General features: G+C 58.0%; 1 protein-coding gene across 1 annotated transcript; it reads left to right on the forward strand.

Annotated features, from left to right (window-relative positions):
* The first annotated feature begins 11,217 nt into the window (after positions 1-11,217).
* On the forward strand, positions 11,218-18,879 carry COMP (cartilage oligomeric matrix protein). Its single transcript, XM_047696886.1, has 19 exons — positions 11,218-11,355; positions 11,600-11,685; positions 12,103-12,154; positions 12,573-12,742; positions 13,439-13,576; positions 13,857-13,931; positions 14,026-14,184; positions 14,290-14,394; positions 14,482-14,589; positions 14,797-14,956; positions 15,519-15,637; positions 15,840-15,892; positions 15,991-16,172; positions 16,291-16,469; positions 16,581-16,629; positions 16,988-17,184; positions 17,828-18,000; positions 18,463-18,602; positions 18,688-18,879. Exons 1-19 carry the CDS (start codon positions 11,277-11,279, stop codon positions 18,732-18,734), a joined length of 2,271 nt encoding a protein of 756 aa, XP_047552842.1. The 5' UTR covers positions 11,218-11,276; the 3' UTR covers positions 18,735-18,879.
* The last annotated feature ends 230 nt before the right edge of the window (positions 18,880-19,109 follow it).

Genomic DNA, 19,109 nt, shown 5'->3' on the forward strand with positions numbered 1-19,109 from the left:
CAGCGGCCAGGAGTCCAGTGGGTCAGGACTCCGTGTGGCCTCGCTGGCCACCGCCCGGACGGGTGTGGGGGGCAGGACGGCCTCGGCTTTGAGTCTCTGGCTGCAACAAAGGTTAAAAAAATAATCACCAGCCCTGAGACCTGGCCCCTCCCAGCATCAACCCCAGCGCCGGGTGGAAAAACAGGTCCCGGGACCCCCGCCAGCCCACAGGCCTGAGACTTGCCCAGGGGCCCCCATTCAAGAGCAGAGACGGGGGTCAAGAGGGCATAAGACTGGATCCCAGTCTCTCTCTACCCGGGTGACTCAGTTTCCCATCTGGACAATGGGGCATTGCTCTAGAATCACATCACGCTCAAGTTCTCCTGAAGCACATGGGGCCCCAAGCCCCCCACCCACTACCTACCCCCCCCCAGGTGCCGAGGACTGGAATGTCAGACATGCCAAGGCTGGCTTGGCCCTCATAGCCTCCCAGGCAGGTGTGATGAGAGGAAGGATTCACTGGACAAGGGCTGTCCCATCCCCGAGCATTGGTTTTTCCATCTCTGTGATGGGGAGAGAAATAGTTACTCTGAGAGTCATCATTATCCTGTGGAAGCTGCTTCTTACAGAACCGTTTAATGACCCAGCTTGGAGCACCGGTGGTCCCAAATCCTGCAGGCCACAGGGGCAAGTTGGCTGTTTAAAATCGGGTCTTCTGGGGCACCTGGGTGGCTCAGTGGGTTAAAGCCTCTGCCTTCGGCTCAGGTCATGATCCCAGGGTCCTGGGATTGAGCCCTGCTTTGGGCTCTCTGCTCGGCGGGGAGCCTGCTTCCTCCTTTCTCTCTCTCTGCCTGCCTCTCTGCCTGCTTGCAAGCTCTGTCTGTCAAATAAATAAATAAAGTCTTTAAAAAAATAAAATAAAATCGGGTCTTCTGGGTCTTCAGTTAAGTGTCTGCCTTTGGCTCAGGTTATGATCCCAGGGTCCTGCCCCTCCCTCCATGTGTGCTCTCTCTCAAATAAATAAGTAAAATCTTTTTTTAAAAAAAGAAAGAGGGGGCCGCCTGGGTGGCTTGGTGGGTTGAGCCTCCGCCTTCGGCTCAGGTCTCGTGGTCCTGAGATCGAGCCCCGCGTCGGGCTCTCTGCTCGGCTGGGAGCCTGCTTCTCCCTCTACCTGCCTCTCTGCCTACTTGTGATCTCTCTCTGTGTGTGTCAAATACATAAATAAAATCTTTAAAAAAAAAAGAAAGAAAGAAAGAAAAATGGGTGCCTGGGTGGCTCAGTTGGTTAAGCCACTGCCTTTGGCTCGGGTTGTGATCCCAGGGTTCTAGGATGGAGTCCCACATTGGGCTCCCAGAGCCATGGGAAGTCTGCTTCTCCCTCTGACCTTCTCCTCTCTCATGCTCTCTCTCAAATAAATAAATAAAATCTTAAAAAAAAAATAGAAAAGAGTTCTGGAAATGACTGCACAACAAGGTGAACTTGATGCCATTTAAAAACGATTAAGTTGGTAAATTTTATGTTATGTGTTTTTTACTACAAAAAAAGCTGATTTTTTTTTAAAGGGGGAAAAAGGTTAGAGTTTGGAATCAGATTCCCCCCCTTGTTTACTGTGTGGCCTGAGCAAATGTCTTACCCTCTCTGGGCTTCTGTTTGTTCCCTGCCTCCCTTCCCCCACCACCATCTGGGTCACCGTCACCACCCTGATCTTAAAGATTCCCTTCAATTCTGCCGTTTCTGCCCGATTCAGCCCTTTGGGGCTTGAAGCAGGGCTGGGAGCAAGGGAGCTGAACATCACTTGTGCTACCTTGAACTGGCGATGGGGTGAGGAGGCCCCTCCTGTGGGCTCCTCCACTACCCGCCAGCCATTTGGAAATAACAGGCGGAGGTAGCAGCCGTTCTGGGCAAAGCCTGTTTCCTGTGATGTTCAAGGTTGCCTGGTACCCAGGAGAGGTCAAGAGGCCACCAGAGTAGGGAAGGGCTTTGGCTGGGCCTGCAGCCGCCCCCAGTGGCACCCTTCCAGGGAAGCCTGGGTCAGAGCCGGGATCACCACGCTTCCCAAGGGCAGAGGGCAGCAAGAAGGGCCTCTCTTCGTGTTTGGAGACGGAGGGGAGGATGGGGACTTGGCACGCTGCCAGAATCACCCCCATGAAAGCAGGTCGGAAGTAAGAGCCTGTGATCCAGAAAGCCCATTGGAGCCCAAGAGTGACGGGTGGGGGAATCCAGTCTCTACCATTTGCCTACTCCGAGTGACATCCAGGAGGGGCTCACTACCACCACAGGCCCCCACCCGCCCCACCCAGAGAGGCTGGTTCGGGCCAGAGCACGGTGATTGGTCCTGGGAGGGGCGTGGGACCTGAGCTGAACCAATGAGAGTCAACCCCGAAGATCTCGGCTGGGCCTATCAGGGGAAAGGTGCTCAGTTTCCTTTAGACCTTGGCTTGGAGAAACAGGCACCCGGAGGGGCTGGAAGAGAGCTGAGCGGGGAGATGAAAATCAGATTCCACCTCACACCCACTAGGTTGGCCGTCATCACAAGCCGAAAACGAGTGTTGGCCGGGTGGCGGAGAAGCCAGAACCCTCCGGAAGTGCTGGAGGGAGTGTCTGTGGCGTGGCCACCGTGGAAAACAGGGTGGCAGTTCCTCAGAAAGTCAGACAATCCAGTTAGAGGATTCAGGGATCTCTCGCGCCAGTTACATACTCCAGAGACCTGAAGACAGGTCTTCAAACGACACTTGGCGCCGACGCGTTCACAGCATTCATTACGCACAATCGCAAAAGGGTGAACAACCCAGATTGTTGAATGAATACGCGAAGTGAATACGCGAAATGTGGTCCGTGTGTCCAGTAAAACGCTAGTTAGGCATGAAAAAGAACGGAACTCCTATACAAGCGGCAACGGGAATGAACCTTGAGGACATGCTCCGTGAGAGAAGCCAGACGCAAAAGGACACATGTACGACTCTGTTTATAGGAAACATTTAGAACAGGGAAATCCATAGAGACAGAAAACAGATTAGTGATTGCCAGGGGGTGGAGGAGGGGATGGGGAGTGCCTGCTAATGGGGACCAGGTTTCCTTTTTGGAGAAGAGGAACATGTTCTGAGACAGAAGGGATTCCTGCAGGGCATCACAAATGCACTAAAAACCACTGAATTGTACACTTTATAATTGTTGAAATGATAGATTTATGTCATGGGTATTTTACCACAAGGGTTTTTTTGTGTGTGTTTTGTTTTGGGTTTTGTTTTTGTTTTTGTTTTTTGTTTTTTAGGAAGAAGAATGGGGCACTGGGTGGCTCAGTTGGTTAGGCATCTGCCTTCAGCTCGGGTCATGATCCTGGGGTCGTTGGATTGAGCCCTGCATCAGGCTCACTGATCAGTGGGGAGTCTGCTTCTCCTTCTCCCTCTGCTGCTCCCCCTGCTTGTTCTGTGTGTGTGTGTGTGTGTGTGTGTGTGTGTGTGTGTGTGTGTGTGTGTGAAATGAATAAATTTTTTAAAAATCTATTTTAAAAAAAGTAGTTTTAAAAAAATTAAAAAATAAAGGAAGAAGAAGACAGCTGATGGAGAGACACATATCCTGGAGGCTTCATTTGAGGATCTGGATCCAGCCATGCCTGAAGGCAGCCCTGCAATTGGGGTAAGGCAGCAAGAGATGGGCTTTCTCTCCCTATAACTTGGCATTTCTGAAATTCAGCTGAAGTTTGTTCTTGCCCATGTCCCCATTCTGTCAGCCTCACTGAAGGTGCTGGGGCCCTCAGGAGGGTCCAAACCTCACTCCTTGGCCCTCTGCTTTCCCATCTGTAAGATGGGGGCAGGGCAAGGTCCTGCTATGCTAGCAACACCAGGTCCCAGTATGCCCTCACTAGGATGGTGTTTCATTGCCCATCACAGGCCTGTGAGCAAGGTGTTCTGAGCTCTGCAAAGGGAAGAAATTGCCATGGCCCCTGTTCCCACCTTCCGTGCTGTGCCACCTTCAAGCAAACTGCCAGGGCCTCAGGAGGAAGGTGGCCAGGTCCCTGAGAAGCAGTCCGGCTGGGTGCTGATGAGATCATGCTTAGCATATGATCAGTTTGGGTTCCCGTCTTTGCTCTGGCCCTCTGTGATTCTGGGCCAGCTGTCTTCCCTTCTGGGCCTCAGTTTCCCCTCTCCAAAACAGACTGGTTGTTCTGGGTGTCAGGTGTGGGGTCTGCTGGGTGAGCAGTTGCTGTCTCAGGAGAGCTCATTAAGACCCGGATGTGTCTGGGCTAGGACTGCTGACGCGGGCAGAGCTGGGTGCTGGGGGGGAGGAGCAGCTTACCAGTTTACTGTCCCCTCCCCTGAGGGGGATGCAGCCAGGATACATCCTCCCCTCCATGCCTTGTTGCTATTGGCTTCTGAAAGGATATGGATGTAGAAGTAACTCATTGATTCTCTTTCCACTTGCTGCTGAGCACTCAGCGTCCTGGCGCGCCCAGCCGGAGGCTGGCACTGTTTCCAGGCACCTGGAGAGCCTCACTTGGCCCTGGCACAGGGACTCACTGAGTGTTTGGCGGCTGGCGGGCTCCAGGAGTCGGCACATGGCGTGGTCTTTCTCTCCTGTGGCTGCTCCAGAGGTGGGGGTGGTAACTGCCTCATAGCTCCCGCAGCCTCCGGGAGCCTCCCTGGGCAGCTGGCAGGCGAGGGTATGGCCAAGAGGGCAGTTCTGCTGGACTCAACTCGGAGACTCCCTCCTGTGGCACCTCAGATGTGGGATGCCCCGGGGGCCTTGTCTCCTGCCTCCCTGGGGCCCTGTGGCTTCCACCATCCTACAGCTCTGGGCCCCTACTGCCTGACAGCCGCGTCACCCCAGGTCCGCGGCTCTGTAAGACCATGGTCTCTTGGCTCTAGGATCCCACAGTCCTGTGGCTTTAGCATCCTGTGGTCCTCTGGCCCCACTGACCCATGACACTATGACTTTGTCATTCCTAAGTTCTGTGTCTCTTTGTTCTGTGGTCTCGTGACTCTTGGATTCCGTGGAACTTCATGACTCTAGAAAAGAGTAAGTCATTCACACCAGTGGGAAATAGAGTCAGGAAGCCTCATGGGCTGGGTGTTGAGGGACCCCCCCCCCAGCAACACGTGGACCAACAGTGACATCACCCCTTTTCCAGAGGGCCCCGTGGATTTGTCCTCATCCCACAGCTCCCTCTCAGACTCCCCTGACAGCTGCTGTGGTTTGGCCATTCCTGAACGGTTTCATTAAACACCTCAGTCTTGCTCTGTGGTGAAAAAATATGGACACACGGGCCAGAAAGCCTGGTCTGGCCTGAGGGAGTAAAGTTTAAGTTAGGGTAAGTAGGGGTCAGCCTGGTAAAGAGCAGGAGGAAGAGTGCTCCAGGCAGAGGGCAGCCTGTGCAAAGGTCCTGAGATGGGGAGGAGCTTAAAGGTAAGAGGCCCAGAGAGGCAGCCAGTAAGGCTGCAGTGAGGGCCTAACTATTCACTGCCCTTTGTCTCAGGCAGGGCAAAGGGGACAGAGAATGGGCAAAAAACAACCACCGTGTGCCTCAATTTCATTTTCTCATTGACTCCGTATAGTGATCTCTGAATGGGGTTCCCACCTTGCCCGAGAGGCTCCCAGGGGGTCCAGCCAACCAGCCACCCATCCACCCACCTACCTATCCACTCACTCATCCATTCATCTGCCCAACCACCCCACTGTCCATCCATCCACCTACCCAGCCATCCCATCTGTCTGCCTATCCATCATTTATCCATCCATCCACCCATCCATCCATCCATGACCCATCCATCTAGCCACTCATCCCCAAACCATCCAAAACCATCCAGCAATACAAACATCCATCATCCATCTACCCATCCAGTCAACCATCCACTCATCATCCTTCCCATCTGTCCACCCAGCCATCCAGCCATCCACCTACTCACCTGCGGAGCCCAAACACGGCTCATGGCTCTGTCCCTGCACAGGGCTCCTATCACCACACCCCACTCTGGGTTCTGGCCCTCCTCCCTGCTCCAGTGCTCCCTCACCTCTCTGCTCCAGCCACACCTGCCTTCTCAGTGAACCCCCCAGTGTATCAGACACCTCCCACTTCTGGGCTCTTGCCTTTGTCATGCCCTCTGCCTGGGCTGCTCATCAGCCAGAACCCATTCACCTGCCCTGGTCTTGGCACCAACGTCCCCCCACAGTGGCCTCCCTGACCCCTGGGCTTCGTTTCCTGCAGACCAGCTGGCTCCTCCTTCTGAGTGACAAGCACTCCATGCCACCGCGTGCACCTGCCCACCTTTGAGACCACCCACCTCGGGGCTGAGAAGCCAAGACCACCTCCTTCCTGTGGGCCACAAGGCAAGGGGTCTGTATGGTGGATGAAATGGTCTGATTTCATCCCACTGATCAATAATTGCTTCTTTGGCACCCATTGTATGCCAGTCCTCCTACATTGGGGCTTCGGCTCCTCCCTGCCCAGTACCCTCCCTCCCCTAACTGGCCCATGCCCTGGTCTGGGCCTCTGCCTGCCAGGCCGCCGGTGGGTAAACACACCCCGCCCTCGGCCTCCCGTGCCATCCATCCCTGGCCTGAACAAGGGCCTCCTGTTAATGAGCTGGGGTGGGGACGGGAGAGGGGCAGGAGGGAGGATGAGGAATCAGGGTTGGGGCCCTGGTTCCTGTGCTCTCTGCTGCCCACCCACCCATCCTCTGGACAGCTGCAGAAGTCTGGGTGGGAGACCCTCTCCCTATGGCCCTCGTGGGGAGGGGAGTGTGACTTCCTTCTCTGAGCGTCCAGTGCCCAAACCGAGGCAACAGGCTGAACCTACCTCTCTGAGCCTCAGTTTTCCCATCTGTAGAGTGGGGACGTTCATAAGTGCCCCCACGGAAAAGTGCTCAGTGCACTTCTCATGGACTAACTTATTCCGTTCTCCTGACACCCCTACGATGTGGGGGCTCTTGTCCCCATTTCATCTCAGTTTTTACTGCTCCTGTTAATGTGCCCCAAACTTTAGCCATTTCTGTGTTTCACTTTGTTTAACAGAGAGAGAACAAAACTTGTTTAGTTAGCCCCATAGACTGTCTGTCCCCCTGTAACACAGACACAGGCTGGTTTTCCTATTACCCCGCAAAACTCTCCTTCAGTGTGAGAGGCAAGGAGAGAGAACCAGGGTGCTCATTCGCCCTGCCACAGTTATCTCTGGAAAATTCTAACTTCTTTCTCCCAGATCAGTTCCCGCTGAATGTCACATAGGACTGGGTCAATTCCAGTACTTTCTCCCTGGCAGCGACTCTTCAGTACAACTCACAAATGTTGGGAATTCGAAATTTCCATGATAATAAACTTTTGAAGGTGCCTCTGCTCCTCCCCCCAAAAATGAAAAAAGAAGAAACCAAGGCACAGAGAAGTTAAGCAACCTGCCTCCGGCCCCACAGCAGAGCTGGGCTACATGACCCAGGGCCCCCATGTTGGAAAACAAGACCTTCATCCTTATGCCCTGCTCCCCCCACCATGATGAGGGGTTCCTGCCCCCTGGGGCGGGGGTTGGGGGAGCAGAAAGGGGAAAGCCACACATGCGGTACGGCAAGGTTTTGAACACTTGGCACTTGCCCAATAAAATTGTAGCCACTATATTTATTGTTATCTCCTTTCTTTATCAGCACCTACCTAGGACCGGACTAGGACAGGGTTGGGGCAGATGGAAAATGGGAGTGTGGGCGAGGCTTCCTGAAGTTCACAGTGTAAGTCACGGTGGGTGTGCCTGACTCCAGTGTCCGGGTAGCACTCTGGCACCCGCGCCCATACCCTCAGCTACTTGGTCCTTCTGGAAAGATGGGTCCAGTGGGGCCGTTCGAGGCAGGCTGGGTCGGGATCTCAGCTTCAGATGCAGCCGTGGCCAAGTGGCCTCCCTCATGGCCCTGATGAATTCCCCAGACCCGGGGCCTGTGGCCGGGCCCGCCCAGGGCAGGGCAGCTGCCTTCCCGACATACTTTCCCTCTGGATTCACGAGGAGAGGCGGCTGGCTAAGCTGGGGGCGCCCACATGTCTCCTGGCCCGGCAAACCCCTGCCAGGAAGGGCCCCGGGGCCCCATCATCACATAGGCACCAGCCCCTCTGCCCCAGCCTGGCCGGGGTCCCAGAACCACTGGGTCTGGCGTGATGGGAAGGGGAGCTGGCTGGGGCGGCCAGCCAAAGGCTCAGGCCAGGCAGTCCTGGGCAGCAGAATCTTCACAGCTAATGAGGGGCTTGGGCCAGCATTTCTTCTGTCTGGATTCTGGGGCCAAGGGCAATGAGGGGGAGTGTGAATGCCTTAGGGGTCCCGCCTTCCCCAGTTCTAATTCCTGCTGTGTGACCTTGAGCTTTCTTGTCTCCTTTCTAAGGAAAATGTGAATAAGGACAATCGGAGGTATAAGTGACACAGTATATACGTTCCATATGGCAAAACAAGGCTTAACGCAGGAGCCAGACATCCAGTACAAGTTAGCTCCTTCAATTCTCTCCACCATGGTCTCTCGACCCCCATTATACAAGTGAGGCAACTGAGGCACAGAGAGGTCATGCAACTTGCCCGAAGTCACACAGCAAGACTATGCCCCGCCAACATTTGAACCTAGAATGTGGCTCCCAAGTCCGTCGTAAAGTACAGTGGGGGCAGGTATTACTATTAGTAATAATAATGATGTCCCAGCAATGATAAGGAATAAGAAGTGATCTGCTAATCCCAGTAGGTAACCTCACAGTTCACCAGCCTCCTCTCTCTGCACCGAGGGATCCCCAGGCTGTGAGAGACAGAACCAAACAAACAATCCCAGTTCCCTGAGTCAGGCCATCCCAACCTTTTCTGCAGGAATATTCTGCCAGGGGTCCCAGAAGGCTGTCATACAGGCACCAGCCCCTGAGCCTGGCCCAGGATGAGCATGGAGGGCTTCATGGAAGAGGAGGCATCGGATCCTGGACTTGAAGGATGGAAGAAGGTGTTTGGGGTGATAGGGAACAGTATCTGCAAAGACCGGGGAGGACACTTATTCTATAATGTGAGAGCAGTATGCTCGAGAGAAGTCACTGGCTGGAAGGTCGGTGAGATCCAGGAGGCAGGATCCTGAAACCAGACTTCTCGTCTGGGCCTCTGTTGTCTGATCTGCAAACTGGGACATCCTCAGGAATTCTGTCTTTGCCATTCCCCCTGCTTGGAATGCCCTTCCCTGCATCTCCCCATGGCCTGGCCTTGAACAAGGCCACGTGCATCCAAGTCCCAGCCTCGTGTCCAGCCTGCGGCAGAGGCTGGCTTCCATGCACCCTTGTTTCAGCTGCATGAGGCACACGCAAGCCCACAGGCCCTGCTGGAGTTTGTGGTTTTCCCAAGAATTCCAGTGCTAGCCGGGAGCGGCCCCCAGGTGTGCTGGACGCCAAGGAAAACAGGAGGTGAGCTCATGGCCCGGCCACAGGCAGCAGGCAAGGTGGGCACTGTCAGGGCACAGGCTTCACTAGAAATGCCCAGGTTGGGGCTGACTGCTCCCACTCAGTCTCCTCGCCAGACCCATCCCCTCCTACTTACCCTCTGTGGCTCCCTATTGCTCTAGAAGACAGCCCCAGCTCCACACCACTGGTACTGCATCTCCTGAGCCCCAACATCTTTCCACCCTAAGATCGTTCCTTCTAATGGACCATGCTCATTTCTGTCACAGGGCCTTTGCATATTCTGTTCCTCTACCTGAATGCCTACCACCATTTTTTAAATTTTTATTTATTTAATTTTTTTTGCCTGGCCATGTCCTCCTCACCTTCCTGCTCCTGGTTTCATGTTCCCTCCTCCTCTGAAAAGCCTACCCAGATCCCCCCCACCCCATCCCACCCTAGGCTACAGTCAGGCACCTCATCAGAGCTCCCACTGTTGCCTGTGTATTCCCATCGCAGCTCCACCTTCTTTGGGGGATAATGCAGCTGCCTCCCTACCAACCTGGGCTCCCCTAGAGGGAGAGGCCCTATCTGTCTTGTTCATCCTGTGTCAAGAGTCCAGCCTAGGACATGACACACAGTAGGTGCTCAGTGTGTGTTTGTGGAAGAAATAAATGTGTCTGAAATTTCTTTACCTCCAAGCCATAGGTGCTTCCTCTGCTGGAGCTGTCCTCACCTTTCCTCTGTTGATCTGAGTCCTTCCTTTCCTTCGGGTTTCCTTTCCACCTCCGGGAAGCCCTCAGTGACTTCTCTGAAGCCTTCCAGAAGAAATGATCTGGCTATGACCCTACACCTACTTCATCCTTGCCCTTTGCAGGGGCCTTAGGCTAGCCGCTTCCCCTTCCTGGCCTCTTTTCCTGATCTATACAATAGAGGTTTCGAGCAGTTGGAGGGTGGGGTGGAGAGGGTTAATCCCAGAAAGTCAAAGTGTTTTGTAGCTCAGGAGCTGGGAGGGACGATTTTCCTGATTAGCAGTAATTCTTATTTTTATTACAGGCTGTTCCCACAGCAGCTGGAGCGGAGCTCGGAAGGTATGGTGAAGTCTCCACAAACAGAAGCCCTGGCCACCCCCCACAGACCTCCTCCAGCTGGAGCCCTTGAATTTGTGTGCTCCCCTGCTGAGGATGGACCTGCACACAGCCCATTACACAGATTGGGAAACTGAGTGGGCTCACCGCCAGGCTGTCCCCAGCACTCACCAGCCAGAGAACCACAGACAGAGAAGACCATAAAGCTGATCGGGGACCCACTTGCAACTCTCTAGACCTGGGCAGGGAACCTAAGAGTCCCCACTCTCACTTGACCCCCCATTTTCCTGTTATAATGATAATCATCAACAATGAAACTTATTACCTCCATCCTACAGGGGAGGAAACTGAAGCACAGAGAGACGTCATTGGCCGCATTTTGAAGCAAGTGAGGAAGGAGTGGAGGGCCAGTCAGCCTGATTTAAAGCAGAGTCGGGGGTGCAGGCCCTAGTCTTTAGCCTCTCTTGACTCTGTTTCCCCAAGTGTGAGCTGAGGGGAGCAGCCATAGGAATCGCCTGGTACTCAGCTATGTCCCAATCTTGGCATACAGCAGGCACTCAATAAATAAGTGAAAGAAGGCTGGAGGGTGGTCCCATCTGACGACCCGCGCCACCGATCTCTACACTCAGTTTCCCTCGTGACTCAGTTTCCCTGTCGTGTCCAGGTTCAGTAACACCGGGCAGGGCCTTGAACGCTGAGACTAGCGCCATCTGTTTACCTTGCGGCTGGACGCTGGGCAGGGCCGCGGGTGGGCCGTCCCGGGAGCCGGCTGCGCCGCCGGGATAAATAGGCCCCGCGGGCCTCGTGGGCAGCAGAGAGCGAGCTGCAGTCCAGCTCCCCGCCGCCGCCATGGTTCCTGCCGCCGCCTGCGTTCTCCTTCTCTCCCTGGCCGCCCTCGGCGCGTCGGGTCAGCGCCAGATACCACTAGGTAAGCCGCCCCCTCCCCCACGCGTGGCCTCGACCCCCAACCATACCGGAGGACCCAAGAGGCCTGGGGTCGCGGCTCCTAGGGGCTCGGGGACTGTTCATCGGGACGTGCAGGACGGAGAAAGCAGGCAGAAGGGCGGACTTCAAGGAATGAGAGCGTCCCGGGTCCCTGCCGCGTTGCGGTGAGGATTGCTGGTGGGGGTCCCTAAACCCGCATGCCCCATCAGCGCCTCCTGTCGGCGCAGGTGGAGATCTGGGCCCGCAGATGCTTCGGGAACTTCAAGAGACCAACGCGGCGTTGCAGGACGTGCGGGAGCTGTTGCGGCAGCAGGTGCGGGCCAGGGTGGGGACACAGGGAGCGCGGAGGAGGGGAAAGAGGCTTGAAAGAGGAGGGTGGGGAGGATGATAGGAGAAGCAGGTCCCGGTGGAGAGGGAGAGGGCTCTGGGTACCAAGATCGGGGAGGAAGTTGTAGAAAGGGGGGAAAGGGGAGTCCCAGGGGTAGAAGTTTCCCCGGGAGAAGACAGGGGTTCGTGAGGGGTTAAAGGAAGTCCCTGGGAAAGAGGGGAGGAGCGGGGAGGATAGGGAGTATGGAGCGGGGGGGGGGGGGGGAGATGCAGGGGAGAGGGAGGATCCGAGGGTAGTGAGTGGGCCTGTGGAAAGGGAGTCTGGGGGAGGGGGAGGGGACACCCAAGGGAGGAAGAGAAGGATGGGGCCCCGCTGACTACACTCCATCCCCCTGCACCGCAGGTCAAGGAGATCACGTTTCTGAAAAACACAGTGATGGAATGTGATGCGTGCGGTGAGCGCCGCTGGGGCGGCAGAGACGTGGCAGGCGGGAGATGGAGAAGAGATGGGGAGACAAAGGCAGAGACAGCGAAGGAAAGACCGGGAGGAAAAGAGACAGGAAGAGACAGATATGGAGAGACTGGACGAGGGATGGAGAGAGGCGAACGAGGGGAGACAGATTATGGGAAGGGACACACGAAAAGAAGCAGAGGCCGTGCGAGAGATGCAGGGAGATGCAGAGACGCTGAGGGAGAAGCCGAAAACGGACGGGCGCGAAGATACAGTGACTGAGAAAACCTGGCGGGCAGGGAGCGTGGTCCGGGGCGGGGTCGCAGAGGGCCTGGGATCTCGCCACGCCCCCAGGAGGGGCGTGGTCACATAGACTCCGCCCCGGGGCGTGGCCCTGACCTGTCCGGTATCACCGCCCGCAGGGATGCAGCCCGCGCGCACACCTGGTCTGAGCGTGCGGCCTCTATCCCAGTGCGCGCCCGGCTTCTGCTACCCCGGCGTGGTCTGCACTCAGACCTCAAGCGGCGCGCGCTGTGGACCTTGTCCCGCGGGATTCACTGGCAACGGCTCGCACTGCGTGGACGTCAACGAGGTGCGCTCGCTCCCCCCCCACCGCCCGGACGATCCCCCTAACGCCTGCCTCCGCAACTACCCACCTCCCCAGCAATCTCCTCCCCAGCTGAGGGTTCTCACCCAGAGGACCCCTTCACCTCTGGGGGCGCACGTCCAGACGACCTTGCCGGCAGGGGGCCCTCACACCGACCAGTTCCCTCACCACCAGTGACGCCGGTCCCGCCAAACCCCTCTGTGGCCAGTGACGCCCGCCCCGAACACTCTCCTACCCCCGAGAGTGGTCCGCCCCAACGACCCCCCTCACCTCCGGGGCTCACAAGCCCCAACGGCCCTTGCACCACCGCGAGGCCCCCGCCGGGACGACGCTTCCACCGCCGGGCACGCACGCCCCGACGACCACTTCCCCCTTCTGCTGGGGACGCCCGTCCTCGCAATTCCTTCCCCCACCCTTCAACACCCAGTTCATCGGCTCCCGGGAACAGCCCCCTCCAGGCACTCCCCTCTCCCCGCCAGGTCGCTCCCCTGGCCCCATCAAGGCAAAGTCGTGTCTGACCCCTGGGACGATGGCCTCTGCCCCACAGGGCACCCCCGTCACCAAGTGCTGGCTGATGGTCCCTGAATTTTCTATGCTTAAGCGCAAAAGATCCTGAGGCTCCGCTCTCGAGGGGGCCCACCTCCTGCATCCTCTGACCCTCCATGGCTCTTCCTCCCCCAGTGCAACGCCCATCCCTGCTTCCCCCGCGTCCGCTGCATCAACACCAGCCCGGGCTTCCGCTGTGAGGCTTGCCCGCCGGGGTACAGCGGCCCGGCTCACGAGGGCGTGGGTCTGGCCTTCGCCAAGGCCAACAAGCAGGTGAGGGCCATGGAGGGGTGGGCTCCAGGAGGGAATGGGGGGATTCATTTTGTTTAATAAACTGGTCCTGCAGTCTTGCGGCCATTTTCCTGCCTCGCTTCAGCGGGAAGGGGTCGGGGACCGGGGCCTGGGGGACGGATGGTGGAAGGGTCCTCATCAGGATGGTTGAGGTTGGGGGAGGAATGAAGGGTAGACGTAGGATGCAGATGAGACATGAACTGGAAGGGAGGTCTGGGTTTTGTGCGTGTGGGCGGTGACCTCTGCGCTCCCTGCCATCCAGGTTTGCACGGACATTAACGAGTGTGAGACCGGGCAGCATAACTGTGTCCCCAACTCCGTGTGCGTCAACACCCGGGTAAGGCCCGGGAGGAGTGGGATAGGATCGAGACACTGGGGGTGGGTGCGAAGTGGCGGGCAGCCCAAGCTCACTGCCCACCGTCCGGGCCCAGGGCTCCTTCCAGTGCGGCCCTTGCCAGCCTGGCTTCGTGGGCGACCAGACATCTGGCTGCAAGCGGCGCTCAGAACGCTTCTGCCCCGACGGCACGCCCAGCCCGTGCCACGAGAAAGCCGACTGCATTCTGGAACGCGATGGCTCGCGATCGTGCGTGGTGAGTGCGGGGGGGGGGGGGGCAGGGAGGGGCGTGGCATGGGTATGCAGGGGTGAGGCGGGGTGGCTATCACGCCAGGGCACCTATTCACTATTCCACCCGCAGTGCGTCGTTGGCTGGGCGGGCAATGGGCTCCTCTGCGGCCGAGACACCGATTTGGACGGCTTCCCAGACGAGAAGCTTCGCTGCTCAGAACGCCAGTGCCGTAAGGTGGGCGGGGTCTGAAAGGCGTGAAATGGACGGTGGTGGGCGGGGTTCCCCGACCACGCCCCTCATGCTGGCTGTGCCCGCCCCTAGGACAACTGTGTGACGGTACCCAACTCAGGGCAAGAGGACGTGGATCGCGACGGCATTGGAGACGCCTGCGATCCGGATGCCGATGGGGATGGGGTCCTTAACGAGCAGGTGGGGCCAACGTCGGGTCCTACGCAAGGCTGTGGGGGGGGGTGTGTCTTGGGTGAGGGAAGCTGCCTCAGAAGATGTGGCCACGGGGGCCCGGGAGGGATGGGGCGTCTCTGCGGAGGAAGGGGGTCCTCGGAGATGGGCTGGACAGGGGAGTGACATTTGCCCCTCCAGGCCTATCCCCCCTCCTTAACCGGCCCTGTCCCCCAGGACAACTGTAAGCTGGTGCGGAACCCAGACCAGCGCAATGCGGACGGCGACAAGTGGGGTGATGCGTGCGACAACTGCCCGTCCCAGAAGAACGACGACCAAAAAGACACAGATCAGGACGGCAAAGGCGACGCCTGCGACGACGACATCGACGGCGACCGTGAGCGCTGCAGCAGTGGGGAGGGGAGAGGGAAGGGCTGGCACCGAGGGCGGGCAGGGTTTGCCTGAGGGCGGGGCTCGGCTACTTTTGGAAGCCGCAGCGGGTGAGCCTGTCCTGGGGTCCGGGGCGGTGGACTGTGCTCTGGTGGGCAGAGAAAATGCAACCCGGGACACGACGCAGAGGGTGAAAGGCAGGAACATTTGGAGGAGGGGGAGGTGGGCCCTTTGTCAGATGCTGCAGGGAATAAGTAGAAGAACAGAGACGCGAACTTGGGGTTTAGGGCCAGGGACATGCGAGTTTTACACCTGGTGCCCTGAGTGTCTCAGGGTGGTGCATTCACAGTACCAGCGGAGGGTGCCCCTGAGCTTCCCCTGTGAGAGCCTGTCCTCTCACCCGCTGTCCATCATTAAGTCTCTGAGACGTGGGTCTGTGCAGGAGCACTTGATTTAACGTTGTATCTACTGGAGAGGCGTGGTTAGCATCTGCCTTCCTGGTCAGCCTGGCCCCGCCCCCATCTTGGGATCCTGTGCTGTCCGTCCCCCCACCCCACCGCTTCTCGCAGGGATCCGAAATACGGTGGACAACTGCCCAAGGGTGCCCAACTCAGACCAGAAGGACAGAGATGGTGATGGTGTAGGGGATGCCTGTGACAACTGTCCCCAGAAAAGCAACCCAGACCAGGTGAGCACAGGCCACACCCCAGAGGGGTCAGATCCCTGAGATGAGCTCCACACTAGTTAAGGAGACTGAACCCTAGTCTAAGTATGGTGGTGGTGGCGTGTTCCGTGGGGTCAGGATGACTTTGGCTCTGGAACTGGGGGTGGGTGGGAGGCTTCTGAATTTTCCTGCCCTGATTTTGGACTCCTGCATTCTTCCTCCCCAGAGGGATGTAGACCACGACTTTGTGGGAGACGCTTGTGACAGCGACCAAGACCAGTAAGGAGACCATCTGGGGTGGGAGCAGGACCGACGGTGGGCGGCCCTGACCCAGCACTCTGGGAAATCTCACTTTGTGTCCCACCCACCGATTTTAGGGATGGGGATGGGCACCAGGACTCACGGGACAACTGCCCTACAGTACCAAATAGTGCCCAGCAGGACTCAGACCACGATGGCCAGGGTGACGCCTGTGACGAGGATGACGACAATGACGGAGTCCCTGACAGTCGGGACAACTGTCGCCTGGTGCCCAACCCAAACCAGGAAGACGTAGACCGTAAGGCAGAGGGCGGGGCCTGTGGTGGGATTGCGGCTGGTGTGGGGACCTTGGCAGGTGTGGGCGTGGCTAGGTCTTGGGCGGGGCTGGCGCTGACCCCACCGCCCGGGTCTCTCAGGGGACGGAGTGGGCGACGCGTGCCAGGGCGACTTCGACGCGGACAAGGTGGTGGACAAGATCGATGTGTGTCCGGAGAACGCCGAGGTCACTCTCACCGACTTCCGGGCCTTCCAGACCGTCGTACTGGACCCCGAGGGTGACGCGCAGATAGATCCCAACTGGGTGGTGCTCAACCAGGTTGGGACCTGGCCCTGGCAGAAGGCGATGGGAGAGGGTCCTAAGCTGGGGGCGGGGGAACCGAGGGCCCCCGCGGCCAGCCTGAGGCCCTTCTTCCTTTGACCCCTTCAGGGTATGGAGATCGTGCAAACGATGAACAGCGACCCTGGCCTGGCTGTGGGTGAGACTCGGAGAAGGGCAAGGCGGTGCGGCAGGCGGAGTAGAGGGCGGGGTCAGAGGAAGGCGGTGCGGGGGCGGGGCTGAACTCAGGAAAGGCGGAGCCAGGTTGGGACTGGGCTCAGGTGCCAGACAGCTCTGGACTCTGAACGAGCATGGTCCTTGGCGGTTAGGGCAGGCTCAGGGGAGTGGTCATGGCTGGTCTTGACCATGGCGGGGACCCGGGCCTAGGAGGCAAGTGGGAATCCAGAGTCGGGGCGGGGCGGGGGGGTGGTCCAGGGTCCTCAGCTCCGGTAGAGGTAGGGCTAGGTGGGGGCAGGGCTAGCGTCCTGGATCCCCACCGCTCCCCTCTCTTTGCCCAGGTTACACGGCCTTCAATGGCGTGGACTTCGAAGGCACGTTCCACGTGAACACGGTCACGGATGACGACTACGCAGGCTTCATCTTTGGCTACCAGGACAGCTCCAGCTTTTATGTGGTTATGTGGAAGCAGATGGAGCAAACATACTGGCAGGCCAATCCCTTCCGTGCGGTGGCTGAACCTGGCATTCAGCTTAAGGTCTCTGTGGCCCTACCTGACCTCTAGGTCCCTGTGGTCCTTCCTTAGGAGGCCCCAAGTCCTTCGCTGGACTCCCAAAGCTTTTACAGCCCCCCAGCATCATTCTATGGATCTCAGAGTCCTCCCAGACCTCCTCTGGATTCCCACAGGCTACTCACACACTCCCTCAGGTCCCCCAGTCTGCCTTTAGGCCCCCAAACCTACTCATGAAGCCTAAACTTTCCCTCAGATTCCAAATCCTCCTGCAGAACCTCTAGACCCCAGTATATCACAAAACCCTGCAGTAAATCCCCCAAATCCTCCAGCTCCCAGTTTATCCCATGGACACCCAAGACTTTCTGTAGGTCACTAAATCCTCTTGCAGACCCTTCCAAATCCTCTCAGACTCCAAACCTGTCCATGGACTCCCACATCCTCTCATGAGATCCTGGACCATTCCTGCCCCCCGTATCCCTCCTATGAATCTCCATGTGACCCTCAAGAAAGCTTTCTTGCTGGTCTCCCATCCAGGAACCCTAAGCCCCCGCCCCCACCCCACTGCCAAGACTTGCAGCTCCCCACCTGTCCCGGCAGGCACGGTTCTGGGGGTCTCCAGTAGCCAGTGCGGTTTCTGACTCTGTTTCCCCGTCGCTGGGCTCCACAGGCCGTGAAGTCCTCCACAGGCCCCGGGGAGCAGCTGCGGAATGCACTCTGGCACACTGGGGACACAGCATCCCAGGTGCGGCTGCTGTGGAAGGACCCCCGCAACGTGGGTTGGAAGGACAAGACATCCTACCGCTGGTTCCTGCAGCACCGGCCCCAAGTGGGCTACATCAGGTGGGGTCCCCACCCCTTGCTGGTAGACCAGGAGTTCCTTGCTCGTCTTGGCTCCTGGAGGTTCAGGGGGCCTCAGTCCCCTGATCTATAAAATGGGAATGATATGTGCCATTAGATTCACTGTGTCTGGCTCGGGGACATGGCACATCTCCTAAGACCCAGGGCACAGCAGGTCCTCAGATAGAAGATGGGGTCCCACTCACTCTGTTCTTGGTCCCCACCAAGAACAGCCAGCAAGTCCAGGCGTTCTGCTTTAGCAGGTGCTGTATCCATCCTCTCACACCGAGAAACTGAGGCTCAGCTCAGCAGCCCCATCTGCCCTAAGCGTGGCCCAGGCACGGGGGAGGCACAGGGCCCCCCACTCTGAGATAGGAGGGGACCCATCTTCCAAGGCAGACGCCAAGGCCTCAGAAGGGAGGGCCTAGCCCAGGGCCCTGACTCACCAGCCCGTCCTCCTCACAGGGTGCGGTTCTACGAGGGCCCTGAGCTGGTGGCCGACAGCAACGTGGTCCTGGACACAACCATGCGGGGTGGCCGCCTGGGGGTCTTTTGCTTCTCCCAAGAGAACATCATCTGGGCCAATCTGCGCTACCGATGCAACGGTGAGGGGCGCATCCTGCCAGGGAGGGTGCGGCGCTTACCCTGCCCAAGCTCATCTCTTCTCACTTGCTTGCCCTTTCTCTGCAGACACCATCCCAGAGGACTACGAGACTCAGAGGCTGCTGCAGGCCTAGAGATGGGGGGTGGCGACCCACTGCTGGAAGATGGCCACCATCGTGGCTGCCCTCGCTGTGATAAGCAGGGAACTCGACACCCGGCTCCAAGGGGTGGCTGTCCTAGAGGGGCTCAGGGAGGACAGAATAAAGTGTGGGCGGTGGAGTGGCTGGCTGCTGTGTCAGCTGTGGGGAGATGGTGGGGTGGGGCCTCAGAGGGAGTGCTGGGACAGGGACCCCCAAACCCAGGCCTGTGGCTGACTCCCTTCCTGACTGGTTAGGGCCCGACGACCCGACTAGGAGTGTCCAACCCTGACGGGGGAGGACACAGGCCTGCTGTGGCATCCCACCCACTTGAAGTCATGGGCTTCCATCTCCACCGTGGAGTGCCTGCCC

This window comes from Lutra lutra, chromosome 1 (genome assembly GCF_902655055.1).
Source record: "Lutra lutra chromosome 1, mLutLut1.2, whole genome shotgun sequence".
Taxonomy (NCBI): Eukaryota; Metazoa; Chordata; class Mammalia; order Carnivora; family Mustelidae; genus Lutra; species Lutra lutra.

What these genes read in the sequence shown, in the direction of transcription:
- COMP (XM_047696886.1), top strand. Translation starts at nt 11,277, where the DNA reads ATGGTTCCTGCCGCCGCCTGCGTTCTCCTTCTCTCCCTGGCCGCCCTC. An exon ending in ACTGGGTGGTGCTCAACCAG is followed by an intron (nt 16,470 to 16,580) that starts GTTGGGACCTGG and finishes TGACCCCTTCAG; the next exon opens with GGTATGGAGATCGTGCAAAC. An exon ending in TCTGCGCTACCGATGCAACG is followed by an intron (nt 18,603 to 18,687) that starts GTGAGGGGCGCA and finishes CTTTCTCTGCAG; the next exon opens with ACACCATCCCAGAGGACTAC.